This window comes from Hyperolius riggenbachi, chromosome 6, assembly GCF_040937935.1.
Source record: "Hyperolius riggenbachi isolate aHypRig1 chromosome 6, aHypRig1.pri, whole genome shotgun sequence".
Classification (NCBI taxonomy): Eukaryota; Metazoa; Chordata; class Amphibia; order Anura; family Hyperoliidae; genus Hyperolius; species Hyperolius riggenbachi.
Window position 1 is genome coordinate 94,089,888 of NC_090651.1, and position 20,058 is coordinate 94,109,945.

General features: G+C 45.6%; 1 protein-coding gene and 1 long non-coding RNA gene across 3 annotated transcripts in view; one reads left to right on the top strand and one right to left on the bottom strand.

Annotated features, from left to right (window-relative positions):
* LOC137521000 (uncharacterized) overlaps positions 1-20,058 on the top strand; it is a 155,285-nt gene that overhangs the window by 73,645 nt on the left and 61,582 nt on the right. The gene's annotated exons all lie outside the window — the stretch shown is intronic.
* The window catches only part of LOC137520998 (uncharacterized), an 89,603-nt gene continuing 75,502 nt past the window's right edge, over positions 5,958-20,058 (bottom strand). For both annotated transcript variants that reach the window (XM_068239680.1, XM_068239681.1), the window contains 2 exons: positions 14,612-14,675; positions 5,958-11,413 (listed from right to left, as the gene is read on the bottom strand). In XM_068239680.1, coding sequence (XP_068095781.1) covers positions 11,246-11,413; positions 14,612-14,675 — 232 coding nt within the window. In that variant the 3' untranslated portion in view covers positions 5,958-11,245. The remainder of the gene's footprint in view (positions 11,414-14,611; positions 14,676-20,058) is intronic.

Here is a 20,058-nt window from a genome sequence, read left to right on the forward strand (position 1 = left end):
ACACACAGGGACGTTACAGGCGCACGTTAGTGCGCCTGTAACGCTCCCCCAACGCACAGCAATGTAACACAAGTGGGCTGTTCACACAGCCCATGTTGCGTTACATGTAACGCTGCACGTTGTCGGGAAAGTGCAGCATGCTACGGCGTTAGAGCGGCTATAGCCGCGTTAGACTGTTTGCACATGCTCAGTGGGGGGCGGGGAGAGCCAGCTACAGTAGCCGCGCACATGGCTACTTAATATTCACTGCACTGGCGGCCGCTGATTGGCCGGCGGGACCACGTGATGCGGAGTGTCTCGCTCCGCATCACGTGGTCCCGCTGGCCAATCAGCGCCACTCTGGGAGACCTTGTAGGGATAGAGCCGCCTAACGCGGCTCACTCTACCGTCCTTTCTTGCAGCACCATACGTTGTGTTAGGTGCACGTTATGCGACCTTAACGTGGCACCTAACGCAACGTCTTGGTGTGCAAGTAGCCTTATTCAGACACTTCTGCAGTCAAACAGACCAGCAGGGCTGCCAGGCAAGTGGTATTGCTTAAACGGAAATAAACATGGGAGCCTCCATAGTCTTCTCATTTCAGTTGTCCTTTAACCACTTTACCCCCACGCGTACGCATTTCTCCGTCCCTTTTTCCATCCTTTCACCACCAGGGACGGAGAAATGCATACTTTCTGCGCTCCCGCCGCTGCCCGCGTTCCCGCTCGCTCTAGCGCACACTCCCGCTGGTAAACACGCCGCCGGCCGCTCGCCTGGAGATCAATGAACGGGAAAATCCATTCCCGTTCGTTGATCTAAGCCCCGGAATGATCCGCTGCTTCTCCGATAAGCAGCGCGATCATTGTGGAAAAAAAAAAGTTCCCAGCCTCTTTGTACTTCCTGCAAGCGTCCTTCCGGACGCTTGCAGGTCGCACCGACGCTTGCAGGTCGCATAAACAAAATGTTTCTGTGGCCATCTTGTGGCCAAATAGTAAAACTACACCCTAAAGCATTTTTCACATACAAATAAATTAGTTTTACACACAAAATTAACTCCTTACCTCCCACACTCCCCAATTTTTTTTTCTTGTAATTAAAAAAAAAAATTACAATAAAAAAAAAATACATAAATAGTTACCTTAGGGACTGAACTTTTTAAATATTTATGTCAAGAGGGTATAACACTGTTACTTTATAAACTATGGGCTTGTAATTAGGGATGGACGTAAAACTGAAAAAAATGCACCTTTATTTCCAATTAAAATATTGGCGCCAAACATTGTGATAGGGACATAATTTAAATGGTTTTATAACTGGGACAAAAGGTCAAATACATTTCATGGGTTTTAATTACAGTAGCATGCATTATTTAAAAACTATAAAGGCCAAAAACTGAAAAATAATACATTTTTTCCCACATTTTTTCCTATTTTCCCATTAAAACACATTTAGAATAAAATAACTCTTGGCATAATGTCCCACCTAAAGAAAGCCTAATTGGTGGCAAAAAAACCAAGATATAGTTCATTTCATTGTGATAAGTAATGATAAAGTTATAGACGAATGAATAGAAGTAGCGCTGTAAGGTGAAAATTGCTCTGGTGGTCAAGGGGTTAAAACTCCTTTTACACTAGTAGGTCATTCCTGTGTTGTGTTACCCTATTTTGCCCCAAGGGGCCGCAGGAGCAATGAAAGTCTATGAAGAATTTTACATTCACTGCGGTTCTTTGCAGTGCGCCAGAAGTATCTGACCTGACACAAGGGAAACATCACATTACCGCAGGAAACATCAAGCAAAAAAGCCTCCCCATGATATACTTACCCAGGGCTTCCTCCAGCCCCTTAAAGCTGACATGTCCCATGCCGCAGCTCTACTCGTAGCTGCCGGCCCAGGGTCCCCACACGGTTCAGAGGCTGACCTCCTCTACTGCGCCTACGCGAGTGCCGCTGTCAATCAAGTTCACGTTGTCCACGGCATACTGCACAGGCACAGTAGTTCTGCACCTGTGCAATACACTGCGGACAATGTGGGCATGATTGACAGTGGTGCTTCACGCAGGCGCAGTAAGGACGACCTCGAAGTCGGCCTCCGCACTGTGCAAGGACCCCGGGCCAGCGGCTGAGAGCGGAGCTGCGACATGGGACATGCCAGCTGCAAGGGGCTGGAGGAAGCCCCAGGTAAGTAAATCGGGGGTATGTTATATGGCCTGATGACTCCTTTAACGCACAGTGCTGGAGGTGATGGAAGTCAATGGGCAATGCACGTAGTGTAAACAACTGAGCACGGTGCGGACCAACAGGAATCCCAGTACGTCACTAAGTGGGGGATGGTGCTATGCATATGACTCTATTGGCGAACTCTGCCGCAGGGTCATATGTTTTTTACTTTTTTTGTTGTGGTGGGATGTGGCAGGAACACGGCCTCCCCACTGCAAGGCAAAAAATATATGTAACACCGGCCTCAAGGAAATCATTATTGGCAAACACTTCATGACATTTGAGATGGAATTGCATTCTAAAACACCATTGTATTATACTGGAAATATATAAAACTTTGAAGCAGCCCCTGCGTTGCTCCACAATCAATGGAATTGGTTTATTGTCTTTCCTCACAATATTTGGACGCAGTTTTTTTTTTTTTAAATAATTTTATTGATGCACTCAAAAAAAGGCATGCATATCACAGATTGTATACTGAATACATGTACACGTTTTATAATCCGAGATAATAAAATATAACATATAGACTCTTAGCTACATCGTCATAACATTTCTGAATATAGATAAGAAAAAGAACCAAGTATATTGCAGGCGAAATCCTCCTTATTCCACCCACTATATATAATGACCAACATCAGTATTGTCAAATAATCTAACAGAACTAAAATCGAAACCTCCATGTAAAAATAACAAAAACAAACCTGAACAAACAAACCTTTGCTCTCTGGCGCTTTGAGTCCGCCAGGAGAAAAGCGCGATATAAGTGGTCTGTGTCTGTGTTTGGTTCTACACCTCATCATGCTGACTACTCCCCCCCCCCCCCCACCACCACCACCACCAGCGCCCCCATCTGACACTTTTAACATCATGGTCGAATCTCCAGTCTGCCCAACGAGCCCGCTATCATATTCATCAAATACCATGTCATATTTTCAAAAGATCTCATTAAATGTGTGATTTGATCATCCAAGTATATATTTTCCACATAACTACGCCAAGTTTTTTAAAAAAAATGTGCAGTTTTAGCCTTAGTATCCTTTTGTAAATGTAGTTGCCCCATTTGTAATAAATGATCGACTAACTCACATACCGAGGACTGGGATGGAGAATCTAGCAGTATCTAGTGTTTCATTATCGCTTTTTGGGTGGCTAGAAGAAATAAATGTTTGCATTTCATCACAGATGGGGCATTTTGATCCTCCTGGCGATCCGGAGCATGAAATAGGCAGAACATCAAATCCAATCCACGTTTAAATCCTGTAACTCTATTCATCTCATCTAAAGCTTTCCCCTATTCATTTTTTATCCCCCGGGCACTCCAGCAATAAGTGATTCAAGTCAGGGAAGTCAGGGGAATTACCATTACACTTAGGACATAGTGGTGTTCCTTCCCTTCTGGTCACCTCTTTATGGATATAAGGACCCTTATGGGATATAAGCCCTATGGACAATTTTGAGAAACATTTCTCTCCAGTCCTTGCTCCGCACCGCCTTCCTCATAACCATCCAACTATTTCGGACAACTTCCTCAAATTCTTTGATCGTAAAAGATAATTTGGACGGGGTGTGATACATCTGTCCATCTGGCTGCTTATATGAAGGGGGGGGGGGGGGGGCTGCTACATCTGGCTACCTATACTGCAGGATCTCATCTGGCTACCTATAATCAACGGGTGGTGGTGTGTGTGTGTGTGTGTGTGTGGGGGGGGGGGGGTTTGCAGGGTGTGATACATCTGGTCATCTGGCTGCTTATATGGGGGGGCTGCCACATCTGGCTACCTATACTGCAGGGGGTCATCTGGCTACCTATAATGGAAGGGGCGGTAGTGGTGGTGTGTGTGTGTGTGTGTGTGTGTGGGGGGGGGGGGGTTTGCAGGGTGTGATACATCTGGTCATCTGGCTGCTTATATGGGGGGGGGCTGCCACATCTGGCTACCTATACTGCAGGGGGTCATCTGGCTACCTATAATGGAAGGGGCGGTAGTGGTGGTGTGTGTGTGTGTGTGGGGGGGGGGGGGGGGGTTGCAGGGTGTGATATATCTGGTCATCTGGCTGCTTATATGGAGAGGCTGCTACATCTGGCTACCTGTGCTGCAGGGGGTCATCTGGCTACCTATAATGGAAGGGGCGGTAGTGGTTGTGTGTGTGTGTGTGTGGGGGGGGGGGGTTGCAGGGTGTGACACATCTGGTCATCTGGCTGCTTATATGGAGAGGCTGCTACATCTGGCTACCAATGCTGCAGGGGGTCATCTGGCTACCTATAATGGAAGGGGCGGCGGTAGTGGTGGTGGTGTGTGTGTGTGTGTGTGTGGGGGGGGGGGGGGGGGCAGTTGCAGGGTGTGATACATCTGGCTGCTTATATGGGGAAGCTGCTATATCTGGCTACCTATACTGCGGGATCTCATCTGGCTACCTATAATCAATGGGTGGTGGTGTTGTGTGTGTGTGTGTGTGTGTGTGTGGGGGGGGTTGCAGGGTATGATACATCTGGTCATCTGGCTGCTTATATGGGGGGGGGGGGGGGGCTGCTACATCTGGCTACCTATACTGCAGGGGGTCATCTGGCTACCTATATTGGCGGGGCTACATCTGGCTACCCACCTATACTGCGGGGGTTATCTGACTACCTATGCAGGGGTGTGGGGCTACATCTTGCTATGCGCAGGGGGACCATTTCTTAGAGTCCTAATCTTCATTCCCTATACATGCAATAAAAAGCAATACCCAGAGGAGGCTGGGTAATACTATGACAGCAAAGAGGACACAGAAGACTAAAGCAGGGAAATGTGAATTTGTGATTGTTTTGTCTACCAAAAGTCACGCGTCAAGTAAAAGATGTCATGGATACATTTATAATGTAATCATTTGGTATACAAGGAAAATCAAGGCAGACTGCAGACCAAAGTGGATAGGTATAACAATAATAGTCAAAAAGCATTCATTTAGGATATGTCTTTATCACAGAATTCTGAATGGACTTTTCTTGTAACAATATATAGTACTTATACATGCATTGTGAAATTGCAGATCCTTTATTTGATAATAAATTTATTTTGTGGCCGTTTTATTTCACTCCTAAAATGTTAGCTGTAAATAAGTCTATAACTGTATTGCCATATACAGTGCCGGGCCGAGGCAGAGGCTGGAGAGGCTCCAGCCTCAGGGCGCAGTGTAGGAGGGGGCGCACAATTCATTCAGCTGTCATTCCCAATTGTGTTTGAAGCAGAAAGAAATAAGAAAAGGGGATACATGACAGTGACTGCAAGCCAGATAACTAGAGATTAAGGTGTTGGGGAGGTTGGGGGCCCTGGGGCACCTATTAGTCTAATAGCAATCAGTGTGTGACGGCTGGGGTGGGAGGGATGGAGGGGCGCACTTTGGTGTCTCAGCCTTGGGTGCTGAAGGACCTTGTCCCGCCTCTGGCCATATAATGTGCACTATGAGTGTGATTCACTTAGGCAGGAAAAAAGAGGAGGATGACCCAACAATCCTAAACTGGAAATACAGCAAAGTCCCTAGTATCTGGCTCTGGCGGGGATCACCTGATGCCGGATACATGTGCCTGCCAGTTGCTTGAGCAACGGGCCGAGTAAGCACAAACCTCCCCCCTCACCCCAGGATAGAATAGTCACTGGGCCTCCAGCGACATCCTGTAGCTCCTGGCGGCCTTCCAACATCCTCCGTACACAGCTTCCGGTGTGTCACCTGACCTATGTAGGGTCACATGACACGCCAGGAGCCGTGCATGAAGGCAGCAAGTCGCTAGGAGCTACAGGACATCGCTGGAGGCTCGGCTAGTATTTTACCCCCCAAAAAACAGTCCCCGGCATCCCCTCAGGCATGCCAGTTAGTTGAGACTTCCGTTTGCCTGAGTTCCGTGATAATGGAGACTTTGCTGTAAAAAGAAAAGTCTTCTATAAATGACAAAAATTTGTAATTCTCAGCTGAATATGTCAGATTATAATGAGCACGGCTGAAAGGACAGTAAAGAAGTCAGGATGAGCAGCTGAGCTATAATAAGCAACAAAAAAATCATTGTTGGTTCTAACTTTTGATCTTCTGATCTACAATTGGTGTGATCTAGCTGCTGATGGCTGACTTGCAGACAACTGGCTTAGAAGATCCAAGGATCCAATGTTTTTTGAGAAACAAGAAACTAGAAGAGAAAACTCCTCTGGAAAAAAATGGGAACATATACTCATGTATACAGTAAATATGTATATTACTAGTTGACCTAAGCCCGTTTAAAAATGGGCTCTAGGTCTCTGTCACACCGCCGCATGTCAGTGCGCGCGCACCTGCCCAGCTCCCTGGCCCCGTCCTCCTGTCCCAAATGCTGTCCGTGCTGCACATGCGCAATAGCGCAAACGGACACGGACAGTATGACGCAGGGACACTTAGGTTTTATTACATAGGATAGTGAATATGAAATGTAAAACTTATTTAACTTTATTAGAATTATTTTTTTTTTAAACAGAATAATATGATCAACAAATTGGTAATTAAATAATAATAATAATAATAATAATATAATCATATTCTTAGGGAAAAAAATATGTAGGCCCTAAAGCTCGGTTCCCACTATAGCAGAAAACTGACATTTTTTTGTCCGTTAGGACGCTATCCAAAACTGACAGTGAACAGGTATTATTTTATAAATGAGGATCTGTTCATACTTGCAGACAGAGCAGAAATGGAACAAATCATGAAACACACTTTTGTTCAGTCTGCAATTTTTTCATACAAGCGTATGTGTTCCCCATATAGCCTGTGGTGGCAGTGCATCTGCCCAAGATCCAACTGCACCACAAACACTACACTGTCTGTTCCCGCTGGCGGTTGGAGTCCAGTTCACGTGGGAACCTAGCCTTAAAGTGTACCAGAGCTGAGATAAAATAAAAGTTTTATACATACCTGGGGCTTCCTCCAGCCCCATGCGTACGGATCACTCCCACGCTGCCGTCCTCAGTCTTCTCCCTTTTTGGTACCTGGTAACTTCAGCCAGTCGTGGCCAGTCTGCACAAAAGAAGTGTGCCCTCTACGTATCTCTCCGCCGGTGAGATTACCTTTTCTGCCTTGTGCCGCGTCCACCACTGCTCAGGCGAAATGGCATTTAGCTTTTTCCTACTCATCCTTAGACCCATCTTTCGACTGCTCAACATTTCAATGGCAAATTGTCACATGTTAAGGAACTAGATACACTTATAATATGTCTGCTCTGCTTCCAAGTCCTAAAGATGGAAATACTGATAGCTAGCTAGAAAGTATAAAGCCAAAAAACAATGAAATCCAGCACCAGAACACAAGTCCTCTTAATGATCAGATCTTTACGTAGTGTTTCACAGTAAAGGTGGCCATACACAATTCATCCAAAACATTACATTTTTCACTTTTTTTTTTTATAAAAATTGTCTTTTTCTTAGACCACAATTGATCAAATGTCTAGAATTTTTGATCTGTCATCTGGGTTTGATTTTTTTTTTTTTTAAAGAAATCTATTAATTGAATTTACTGAATTTAAAAGATCAAAAGAACAAATTGTATATTGAATAAATAACGTTACAAATAATAATAATAATGATGATAAAAATAGCTATGCAGAAAGTGGATCACACCATTAGCAATAGTTCAGATAGGTAACTAGGAGCATAGCCATGAGGCCTGTGTGTGATTTCCCTGCATGTAGATTGGCATTAGATGTGATAGCCCATGTTAATCAATGAGCTCATTCATATATAAATGCAATTCACAGGAAAAAAACAAACTTCACATACACATCGTCATGGAGAGTAGAGTTGGGCCGAACCTCCGATTTAAGGTTCGCTAACCGAGTTCGCGAACTTCCGCGGAACGTTCGGTTCGCGGAAAAGTTCGCGAACCGCAGTAGACTTCAATGGGGAGGCGAACTTTGGAAAAAAAATTCTGCTGGCCACAAAAGTGATGGAAAAGATGTTTCAAGGGGTCTAACACCTGGAGGGGGGCATGGCGGAGTGGGATACACGCCAAAAGTCCCCGGGAAAAATCTGGATTTGACGCAAAGCAGCGTTTTAAGGGCAGAAATCACATTGAATGCTAAATGACAGGCCTAAAGTGCTTTAAAACATCTTGCATGTGTATACATCAAAAACACATGATTGCTTCGCACGTTTTTAAACTTTTTTTTCAGCTCTAGGACATGGCGGACAGGTGAGCGGTTAGGGAGGGACCCCTGTGGGAGGGATGCCTGCACGGGGCGGTCCTGCTAGCAACGCAATCTTGCGATTTGCGTCTAACTGAAGCCTCCCACCTGAATATTAATGGCTGCTAGATGTGGTATGGCAGGTAAAGGGTGTATGACAGTGCATCCTGATTGGCTGACGAGCACCTGCTGATGACTCAAATGTAGCTGCATGCATGTATTGCTGTGTTCTATTGCTTGTGTGTGTCGAATGTGTATACATCAATCAGGTTCACTGAACAGAACAGGTATGCAGTGGCGGGTTCACTGAACAGTACAGGTATACAGTGGCAGGTTCACTGAACACAACAGGTATGCAGTGGCCGGTTCACTGAACAGAACAGGTATACAGTGGCGGGTTCACTGAACAGTACAGGTATACAGTGGCGGGTTCACTGAACACAACAGGTATGCAGTGGCGGCTTCACTGAACAGAACAGGTATACAGTGGCGGGTTCACTGAACACAACAGGTATGCAGTGGCGGGTTCACTGAACAGGTATACAGTGGCGGGTCCACTGAACAGAACAGGTATACAGTGGCGGGTCCACTGAACAGAACAGGTATGCAGTGGCGGGTTCACAGAACAGGTATGCAGTGGCAGGTTCACTGAACACAACAGGTATGCAGTGGCGGGTTCACTGAACAGGTATACAGTGGCGGGTCCACTGAACAGAACAGGTATACAGTGGCGGGTTCACTGAACACAACAGGTATGCAGTGGCGGGTTCACTGAACAGGTATACAGTGGCGGGTTCACTGAACAGAACAGGTATACAGTGGCGGGTCCACTGAACAGAACAGGTATGCAGTGGCGGGTTCACAGAACAGGTATGCAGTGGCAGGTTCACTGAACACAACAGGTATGCAGTGGCGGGTTCACTGAACAGGTACATAGTGGCGGGACCACTGAACAGAACAGGTATGCAGTGGCGGGTTCACTGAGCACAACAGGTATGTAGTGGTGGGTTCACTGAACAGGTATGCAGTGGTGGGTTCACAGAACAGGTATGCAGTGGCAGGTTCACTGAACAGGTATGCAGTGGTGGGTTCACTGAACAGGTATACAGTGGCGGGTCCACTGAACAGAACAGGTATGCAGTGGCGGGTTCACTGAACACAACAGGTATGCAGTGGTGGGTTCACTGAACAGGTATGCAGTGGTGGGTTCACAGAACAGGTATGCAGTGACAGGTTCACTGAACAGGTATGCAGTGGTGGGTTCACTGAACAGGTATGCAGTGGTGGATTCACTGAACAGGTATGCAGTGGTGGGTTCACTGAACAGGTATGCAGTGGTTGGTTCACAGTACAGGTATGCAGTGGTGGGTTCACAAAACAGGTATGCAGTGGCAGGTTCACTGAACAGGTATGCAGTGGGCTCACTGAACAGAACAGGTATGCAGCCAGGAACAAGCTAAGCCTAACTAATCTTTCCCTATGAGAGACAGTCTGCAGCAGCTCGCCCTACTCTCACTAATGCAGGCACACGAGTGACCGTAATGGCCGCCGCTGCCTGCCTTATATAAGGGGGGTGGGGCTCCAGGGGCTAGTGTAGCCTAATTGGCTACACTGGGCCTGCTGACTGTGATGTAGAGGGTCAAAGTTGACCCTCCATGGTGCATTATGGGGCGAACCGAACTTCCGCAAACGTTAGCCTGCGGGATGCGAACGCGAACCACGGAAGTTCGCATGGAACCGTTCGCAGGCGAACCGTTCGGCCCAACTCTAATGGAGAGGAAAATGACATATGCGTTTCCCACATGTGGTAAGTGTGAGACCTGCCGAGGGTGTTTCTTTCATAGACTTAATACAACTCGATATTATCTTTGTAATGCCTGATTCACACGGCAAGAGCTTTTTTAGCTCTAGTGATTTGTAAAGCTCTTGCCAATGCAATGCTATGGGGGATTTTTAAAATTGCATCACTCAAGTGGGATCACACCCACAGCATTAGCAAGAGCTTTTCAAATCACAAGCGCTTAGAAAAGCTCTTGCGGTGTGAACCAGACAATTTATTTCAGGATGAAACTAATATATTAAATAGGAACTATTTGCAGGTGTTTTGAATGAATAAGCTGATTAAAGTCTGACACTTTGAGTCTAGAATATTGAACTTTTTCTCATTTTTTTAATATATTCTAATATTCTAAATGTTTTGAGTTTCACCTGTATGTGTATATATGGTCCCAAGAAGCCATTCTCTTTAATTGCAAAGGCTTTCTCTTCCATTCTCTGGTTTATCAAGAAACATTTGATTCTTGGTTAGTTCTCTAATAGGGAACAGGATTATTAGTTATTCTTACTAAATCATAATTATTAAAGACAGTAATCATTTAGGGCTGGTGCACACCAATCGGCTTTTTGGCCATTTTGCGGATACGCTAGGGTTATGTATTTCAATTGGGGTGTGCACACCAGAGCGGGAGGCGTTTTGCAGAAACGAATACTCCCGGGGTAAGACATTTTTTGGATTGCGAAGGCGTTTCTGCCTCCAATGTTAAGTATAGGAAAAACGCAAACCGCTCTAAAAAACGGCAGATCAGAGCGGTTTGCCAGGCGGTTTTGTTACAGAAGCTGTTCAGTAGCAGCTTTACTGTAACAATATATGAAATATGCTACACTGAAATCCGCAACAGCAATCCGCAAAATGCTAGCAAAACGCCTCATAAAAATAAAAAAAAAGTTTCAAAATCTGCTAGCATTTTGCGGATGTGCTAGCGGGTTTTGGTGTGCCCCAGGCCTCTGTGAGGTTTGCATCTCCTTGTATACTAAGTTAAAACAGATTCTTAATACACCAGGCCCTATGACTTAGAGAACATTATAGTTCTACATAAAAATATAGGATTCTGTGACAAAAGTGGTGCTCAAAGTACTAATTCCATTTTGGAGAGTTCCTGTGTACTTGGCCTGTATAGGTTCCCTCTTCAAAGTCACATATCCGCCAGTGGTAGTGATCACTCCAGCATGGATCGCTGCAGCACAGATTTCAGAATCCTGCCAATAAGAAATAGCAATTATTATATAGACAATTCTCCAGGAGAATTTCTGCCAGTCATGCTATACGTCAATACTAAGTATAAAGATGTTGATTCATTGATTCATTAAGCTGAGCTACTAAAGCAGCACAGCTTAATGAGAGGAGTGTGAGTTATGCGCATGCTACCCCCAGTAGTGCAACGTAGCGTGCGCTGCTATCTTACTCGCGCTCCTTCTAAGTAATGGCCGCTCCACTGAACTCGCCCTGAACCCCGACGGGTCCAGTGACTTTGATGGACGTGATCCCCGCACTTTAATTGGCCCAATAGGATGTTTTGTGCCAAGCATATGTATTGGGATATTTGGGGTATCGACCCACTTCCATTTTGTCCACAATAGGAATTTTGATGTCTTGAGGGCCACAATTATAGAGCAGGTACATCACTCTAATAAATACGAAAGGTATCGCGTCCTGTGTAGACGCGAGTCATTTTGGATTTTAAAACTGGGGACTCTCGAACCAGGGGGCCTCAATAAATGCTTGGAAGAAATGAGCCATCTCCAACCACTTGTACACTGATGTAGGGTCTGGGTGTAGTATTTCTTAATAATTTTGGAGTTTCCTATTCCCCCCCTGTTTCTGTCCCCCCCCCCCTTCCTCCTTCTTCTTTTTCTACTCCCCCTCTTTTTCTTCCTTGGCTACTCCTTGTTTCTTTCACTTTTCCTCCCCTTTTGCTTTTTCTCTCTTTCTTTTCCCTCTTCCTCTCCTTCTCTCCCATTTTCCTTTTTTCCTCGAATTCAAGTGTTTGGATATACATATAGTAGACCATTGTGGAAGACCATCCGGCATTGCATGTGTGTATGTATGCACTTATGCCTATATCTGCGTGCTTTGTAGATAAGATGGGCTTAACGTGATGGGGCCTGTAATATCTAGGTCCCATGGGGAACTTTTTTAAGATAATTGGCATCTAAATCCCTAGGGATTGGTGTTTTATACGCAATCTCTTTTTTATTTGATTTTATTTCATGTAAGATTTCTGCCTTTATATTAGGGGAAATATAATTCTGCTAGTACTATTCGGAGCATTATGGCCTCCAAACTCCTCCCAAAGCTAATTGGTTAGTTTTTAATCATGTTCGCTTGTAGATTGTATATAATGAATTGTGTATCTCTACATATTGATGAATGACTTGAAAAAGCGGAGTGTGTTCCTCCGTGAAACGCGTTGTCAATATTAATAGATTTGTACTTTTAGTGTACCCTATATCTCTTTTATACCGCTCTATGCGGCGGTTTTTACTTCCTTAATGCCATTCTGTATGTGAATCCAGGCGCCGCTCGCTGTATTTTACATGCATGCGTCCTGGTCTCCATAACGACCTATGCGAGGAGGATCCTGGGAGTGTGACGTCTCATCCGCCCCGTGATCGCGGAGATCCCGGTCCCCGGCTTGGCAGCTGAGTATGCTGTGCCAGCCATTGGATAAACAGGTGAGACCTGTCTATTAGGAGCGTGCTATAGTGGTTTTTGGAGTCTCAGAGTGCCCCTTTTTTCTTGTATTTACTTCTTAGTGGTTTTCCTTGGGAGCAGCTAATCAAATACAGGGTGGCCTGATCGCTCCTAGGGGCTGATCCACTACCCCACAACTTGCCAAGCATATGTATTATCCTGCTGCAGGTGAGCTGGGAACAGAATGAGCCGAATGACGGCGGCATTACTATTCCCCCTCCGAATTGTATAGACTCTGAGGGAGATGTAATTTGGGGTCTGGCGATCGCTGGATCCCCGAATTACTCTTGCGTGGGGCGTGCAGCATAGCACTGGTGCTATGACAGCGCTCAGCTTTGAAGCCGAAATGACCTGCTTTGCCTGCCAACCCTTATAGGAGTTGTAGTCCTGAAAAGAGTAACTCTTATTGTCTTGGGTCTTGTGGGGTCTTTTGCGATTATTTCTATTTCTTTTTTTTTGGGGGGGGGGGGGGGTCTGCTTTCCTTGGTGAAGGGTCTATTTGTCCTGCTGCATTCTATTGCCCATTGAATTTACTTTTTTTACAAATACAACAAAGTCATAGTTATCCAGAATTCAGGCAACCAGAAGTCAACTAACCAGCATGCCTGAAGGATAACAGGGACTTCTTTTAGGGGGCTTTCTGTGGGAGCTGGCAGGCGGTAAAATACTTACCGAGCCTCCAGCGACGGCTGGCAGTCTTCCTGTACCTCCTCGCAAGGCTCCTAGCAGCTTCTGGTGTCCGTGTACAGAAGCTGGAGTGTTACATTACCCGATTTGGGTCAGCCGACACTCCGGCTTCCATGTACTGGGGAAGAAGGAAAGACATTTGGAGCCCACAGGGAGATATAGGGAGACTGACAGCCATCGCCGGAGTCTCGGTAAGTATCTAAGGGGGAAGTTTGGCACTATTTTGGCTGGTTGCTCAAGCAACTGGCAAACACAGGTATCCGGCATCAGGCAATCCAGTGAACGCAACTTCTTCTTAGGGTCTCTTGCGGTCCATGTTGACATGGAATCGCCGGTGAATGCAGCTTCTCCTTAGATCACAGATTGCAGTTACACTTGTCATGGTCCACTGTTGATGTTTGTATACAGTGTGCCTCTGAGGAAGCGGCTATTGGCTGTGAAACATGTGTCAGGCAGTCTTTTTGTGTGATGGAACTCTGAACTTGTATTCATACGTCTTGTCCGCAATCCTTGAAGATATTTGTGAATGAAGAATAAATAGAAAAACTGTTCATAAAAAGCCCCATTTTTTCAGAATTGTGTTTATTTATATCAGGCAATCCCTGCCGGTGCCGGATACTGGGGACTGTGCTGTATACTGTACTGTAGCCACCTGGACACTATTTACATTGACTGTTTTATGACCTTTAACCTTATTTTTGGAGTAGGGCTTACAGTATATTTCAAGCATTCTCAAAAATCCTGGAAAATCATGCTTGAAGTTATTTTCAGACCAGTTCATATTTTCAGGAAAAATACTACATTATGCGGTAACAACTCAGACCAGAAACTGGAAGTCATCATTGGCATTTGCTAGTGGGGAAAATAAAAACAACTGCCCAAAAATGAACTATAGTTTTCATTTTTTTCGGTGGAGTAGGAAGCATTCAAGGATGTCCGGGCATAAAACAGCTTTAGTGCATAAAACAAACAAGCAGCTTCACAGTAGGTAAACACAAAGAAAACAAGTTTCTTACAGATGTGTAAATGGTAGTTCCCCACACTAAATACGAGGCATCACAGTGAGCAGGACACAAGACCCTGTGGAATAAATAGAGATGTCTGCTGAAGTGAAACTAGTTTTCATAAAGTGCAAAGTCATCATAATCTGTTTCTGTTCTGCATTCTTTGCTTGTTCTTTTCAAAATTAGGACTAAGTTTGAAGCTTGCATTTTCTATTATCACATGGTTTGTTCCAGTACAATATAAACACCTCACTGCTGGAGTGTTCTTCAACATGTAGCACTCGGGGTCCATTAAAAATGGCGCCAGTTATCGTAGTTAAAAAACGGTGCCCCATAGAGAACCACTATCGCCAGTAATTTTTCGTTTTTGACAGCTAAAAAACGGCGCCGACTTTAAAAACGAAATTTATCGTTTATATTTGTATTGCTCCCAAACGATATTTTTCATTTTAACCCTTGCTTTGCTGCCGTTTGGAAAATATCTGCCCGCCGGCTTCAATGTTTAATAGCAAAGCCCCCTTAAAAGCTAAAAACACCAAATTTGCAGGGAATGTTAAGAAGAAAATTGTGAACAAGAGGAATTTTTTTTTGAAAAAGACCTTATAGTTTTTGAGAAAATCGATTTTGAATATTCTTCTTCTGGCCGTGGGAAAATTAAACGCCCGCCGACTTTAGCTGTTAATAGCAAAGCCCCTTTAAATGCCAGAAACACCAAATGTGTAGGGAATGTTAAGAAGAATAGTGGGAACACGAAGAAAAAAAATTGTTCAAAAAGACCTTATAGTTTTTGAGAAAATCGATTTTAAATCTTCAAAGAGGAAAATGTATCTATTTAAATTGCGTACTGACATTTCCGCGGCGGAAACAATTCCCGCCGACTTTAGCAGTTAATAGCAAAGTCCCCTTAAATCCTAGCGACACCAAATTTGCAGGATATGTTAAAAATATACTGGGAAACAATATTTAAAAAAAAAATGGAAAAATTTTATTTATTTATTTTTTTAAATTAAAATTTTTGGGTTATGTTCAGAGTGTGGGAAATTTTTTGAAAAAAATGACGTGGGGTCCCCCCTCCCGAGCCTCTGTAACCCCTTGTCCCCCATGCAGGCTGGGATAGCCAGAATGTGGAGCCCCGGCCGACTGGGGCTTCGCAACCTGAGCTATACCAGCCCGCATGGTCCATAGTACGGGGGGCTTCGGGGGGGAGGGGCGGCCAAGCCTTCCCCTCCCCCCCGGAGCCCTTGTCCAATCCATGGACAAGGGGCTCTTCCCCACCTCCGGTGCCCCAGGAGGAGGTGGGGGCGACGACTCCCGGGGGGGGGGGGGGTTCATGGTGGCATCTGGGAGTCCCCTTTAAGAAGGGGAACCCAGATGCCTGCCTCCCTCCCAGGAGAAATGAGTATAGGGGTGCAAAGTACCCCTTACCCATTTCCATAAAGGGTTAAATGAAATAAAAACGCAATAACGAGAAAAGTCCTTTAATGTTCTAAATTAACCAAAAATACTTACCTGTACCTTAAAGAAAAAAATCCCAAGCCAATTAGGTCCCACGACAGTATCCTCCATCTTGCGATCTTCAGAAATACTTACCTGTACCTTTAAGAAAAAAATTCTTACGCCATTATCCTCGGAAAAGGTCCCGCGCTATAATCTGTTTTGTCCCACGACGACAGTATCCTCTGTCTTGCGATCTTCAGAAATACTTACCTGTACCTTTAAGAAAAAAATCCCACGCCAATCAGGTCCCACGACAGTATCCTCTATCTTGCGACCTTCTGATACATGTTGATTGAAAATCTCCGACGCCACACACGCCGCCTCCGCCGAACTGCTCTCAGCTATACTTAGTATAGCTAAGAGCAAAAAGCATCTTTAAATTTTAGCTCCAATGGTCCCCATTGGTTCCTTAACAGACCAATGGGGATCAGGAGGATCCCCATTGGTCGATAAGGAACCAATGGGGAGCCTTGGAGCCAAAATTTAAAGATGCTTTTAGTTCTCAGCTATACAAAAGTATAGCTGAGAGTGCATCTATATAGACGCATTACCGCTGGCTGTCGCTGCCCTCCCTGCCTCCCCCCACCTGGCACCCTCACGCATGCTGGCACCCATGGGTGCATTGGGTGCCAGCATGGGTGAGGGTGACAGGTGGGGGGAGGCAGGGAGGGCAGCGGCAGCTAGTACTAATGCGTCTGTAATAGACGCACTCTCAGCTATACTTAGTATAGCTGAGAGCAGTGCGGCGGAGGCGGCGTGTGTGGCGTCGGGGCGGCGGAGAGCTTCAATCAAGATGTATCAGAAGATCGCAAGATAGAGGATACTGTCGTGGGACCTGATTGGCGTGGGATTTTTTTCTTAAAGGTACAGGTAAGTATTTGTGGTTAATTTAGAACATTAAAGGACTTTTCTCGTGGTTGTGTTTTTATTTCATTTAACCCTTTGTGGAAATGGGTAAGGGGTACTTTGTACCCCTATACTCATTTCTCCTGGGAGGGGGGTGTGCATCTGGGGGTCCCCTTCTTAAAGGGGACTCCCAGATGCCACCATGAACCCCCCCCCCCCCAGGGAGTCATCGCCCCCACCTCCTCCTGGGACACCGGAGGTGGGGAAGAGCCCCTTGTCCATGGATTGGACAAGGGCTCCGGGGGGGAGGGGAAGGCTTGGCCGCCCCTCCCCCCCAAGCCTTCCCCTCCCCCCCAGAGCCCTTGTCCAATCCATGGACAAGGGGCTCTTCCCCACCTCCGGTGTCCCAGGAGGAGGTGGGGGCGATGACTCCCTGGGGGGGGGGGGGGGTTCATGGTGGCATCTGGGAGTCCCCTTTAAGAAGGGGACCCCCAGATGCACACCCCCCTCCCAGGAGAAATGAGTATAGGGGTACAAAGTACCCCTTACCCATTTCCACAAAGGGTTAAATGAAATAAAAACACAACCACGAGAAAAGTCCTTTAATGTTCTAAATTAACCACAAATACTTACCTGTACCTTTAAGAAAAAAATCCCACGCCAATCAGGTCCCACGACAGTATCCTCTATCTTGCGATCTTCTGATACATCTTGATTGAAGATCTCCGCCGCCCCGACGCCACACACGCCGCCTCCGCCGCACTGCTCTCAGCTATACTAAGTATAGCTGAGAGTGCGTCTATTACAGACGCATTAGTACTAGCTGCCGCTGCCCTCCCTGCCTCCCCCCACCTGTCACCCTCACCCATGCTGGCACCCAATGCACCCATGGGTGCCAGCATGCGTGAGGGTGCCAGGTGGGGGGAGGCAGGGAGGGCAGCGACAGCCAGCGGTAATGCGTCTATATAGATGCACTCTCAGCTATACTTTGTATAGCTGAGAACTAAAAGCATCTTTAAATTTACAGTTACAACATTTAATTTTCAAATGTAATTTTCAAATGTAATTTTCAGTTACAAAACCACTAACACAAAATCCATGGAGGAAGTAAGCTGGAGTTGTAGAATGATAAAAGTTTATTACGCTCTTTGCCACACTAGGAGCTGTGCCGTCGGTTCTGATGGACCGGTCATAGGATGGGATGAGCAAGGTAACATGAAAGTCTATTGACTTTCATGTCACTATTCACATTAGTTAAAGCGTTCCAGAGCGTTTCGTTGTAACGCCTCTTGGAATGTTTAATTGCATGACGCAAGCGATTTCTCGTCGGGTGAATTAGAACTAGCACCACTAATACGGGTTGAATCTCAACTTCCCGCCATCATGCCGTACATTGTAATGCATGCACGAAATTGGAGTCATGCACATGTTAGCTATTGGGAAAGGTAACAAATGTACACTGCCACATGCAGCATATCGTAATACAATACCAACTGTATAAGTAGCTGTATAGGTAAGCTGATATATAAATGTATTATTCATCCATCATGTGGAATTATTGATTATTTTATGTGCTTTACTTATCCAGTTGGAATTTTTTTTATGAAATTCTGCATGTGGCAGTGTATACCCTCCCCCACTCATTTATTTTAATTGTTTTTAATTGTGTTTTCTAATAAACGTTGATCCTTCTTCTACTTGAGCTTTTTTCCTCCGTGGATTTCTTTGTGTCAGTGATAGTGGTTAATTATCCATGATGTATTCAACAATTGTCTTAGGGCTCAATGGGGTTGATGCATTAAACGGCGGTAATACTGCGGTGTGCATATAGCGCATGGCAATATTACCTTTACTTCCGCCCTGCAGCACCGTGAGTTACACTTTTAGCAAGACTGGTAGTACTAGAGTGGTTCAACAGTTGCTATGGTAACATGCATTACTAATAACGCTCATTAATATCATGCATTACCATAGCAACAGTCGTACTACTCTAGAACTGCGAGTCGCACTAATAGCTTAACTCGCGGTGCGCTAAGTCTGCACCACAGTATTACCGGCGGCTGATGCATCAACCCCAGTATTTTATACAAAATGACTTTCATAATGATGGTGTGTAATAGTAGAGAAATGTACCATATTAGCAGGGGAGGACTGGCCAGGGGGAAAGGGGGGAGCTTCCCCCCAGGCCGCCTCTCATTTAATGATTTAGCGCTGGTGCAGTGCCTGGTGCATTCAGGTTTTTGTATAAGGCAATGTGAACCTCTAGGCTGGCTGAGGGAAATAAAAGCCCTATTACAGAGCAATGAGAGGTGGGCAAGCTGGTAAATATACACAGCATGATACAGAGCAGAGGCTTGCCAGCAGGGTCCGTGGGAAAAAAATCTGTCTGGTCTCTCACCACCATTGTTAAAATGACAACATGTGCACAGCTACATAAGGTATTGTCTAGGTTGAAAAGTTTCAGACAGTCCCTAGATTCTAGGAGGGCTGCTGTCAGACAGTCCCTAGACTCCAGGAGGGCTGCTGTCAGACAGTCCCTAGACTCCAGGAGGGCTGCTGTCAGACAGTCCCTAGACTCCAGGAGGGCTGCTGTCAGACAGTCCCTAGACTCCAGGAGGACTGCTGTCAGACAGTCCCTAGACTCCAGGAGGGCTGCTGTCAGACAGTCCCTAGACTCCAGGAGGGCTGCTGTCAGACAGTCCCTAGACTCCAGGAGGGCTGCTGTCAGACAGTCCCTAGACTCCACGAGGGCTGCTGTCAGACAGTCCCTAGACTCCACGAGGGCTGCTGCAGACAGTCCCTTGACTCCAGGAGGACAGGGACAGGAGTCATATATATTACAGGCAAGTAGCCTCTGTGTGATGTCACTGCATTACTATTAACTTCTCTGTTCCATCTCAGGCTATTCTCAGTCTCACCCCACTCATACAGGAAAGCTAAATAAAAGTGCAATCCAGTGGAGGCAAATACCTTCTTTCCTCTCTTTCAGCTTTTCTCCTCTCCCTGCCTCTCCCCTTTTCTCTCCTCTGTCATTCTCCACTTTGTCCACCCCCCCTCCCCCATCTTACCCTCACAATTTAAACACCCCAATCTTTTTATTAGTAACCCTAATCTCA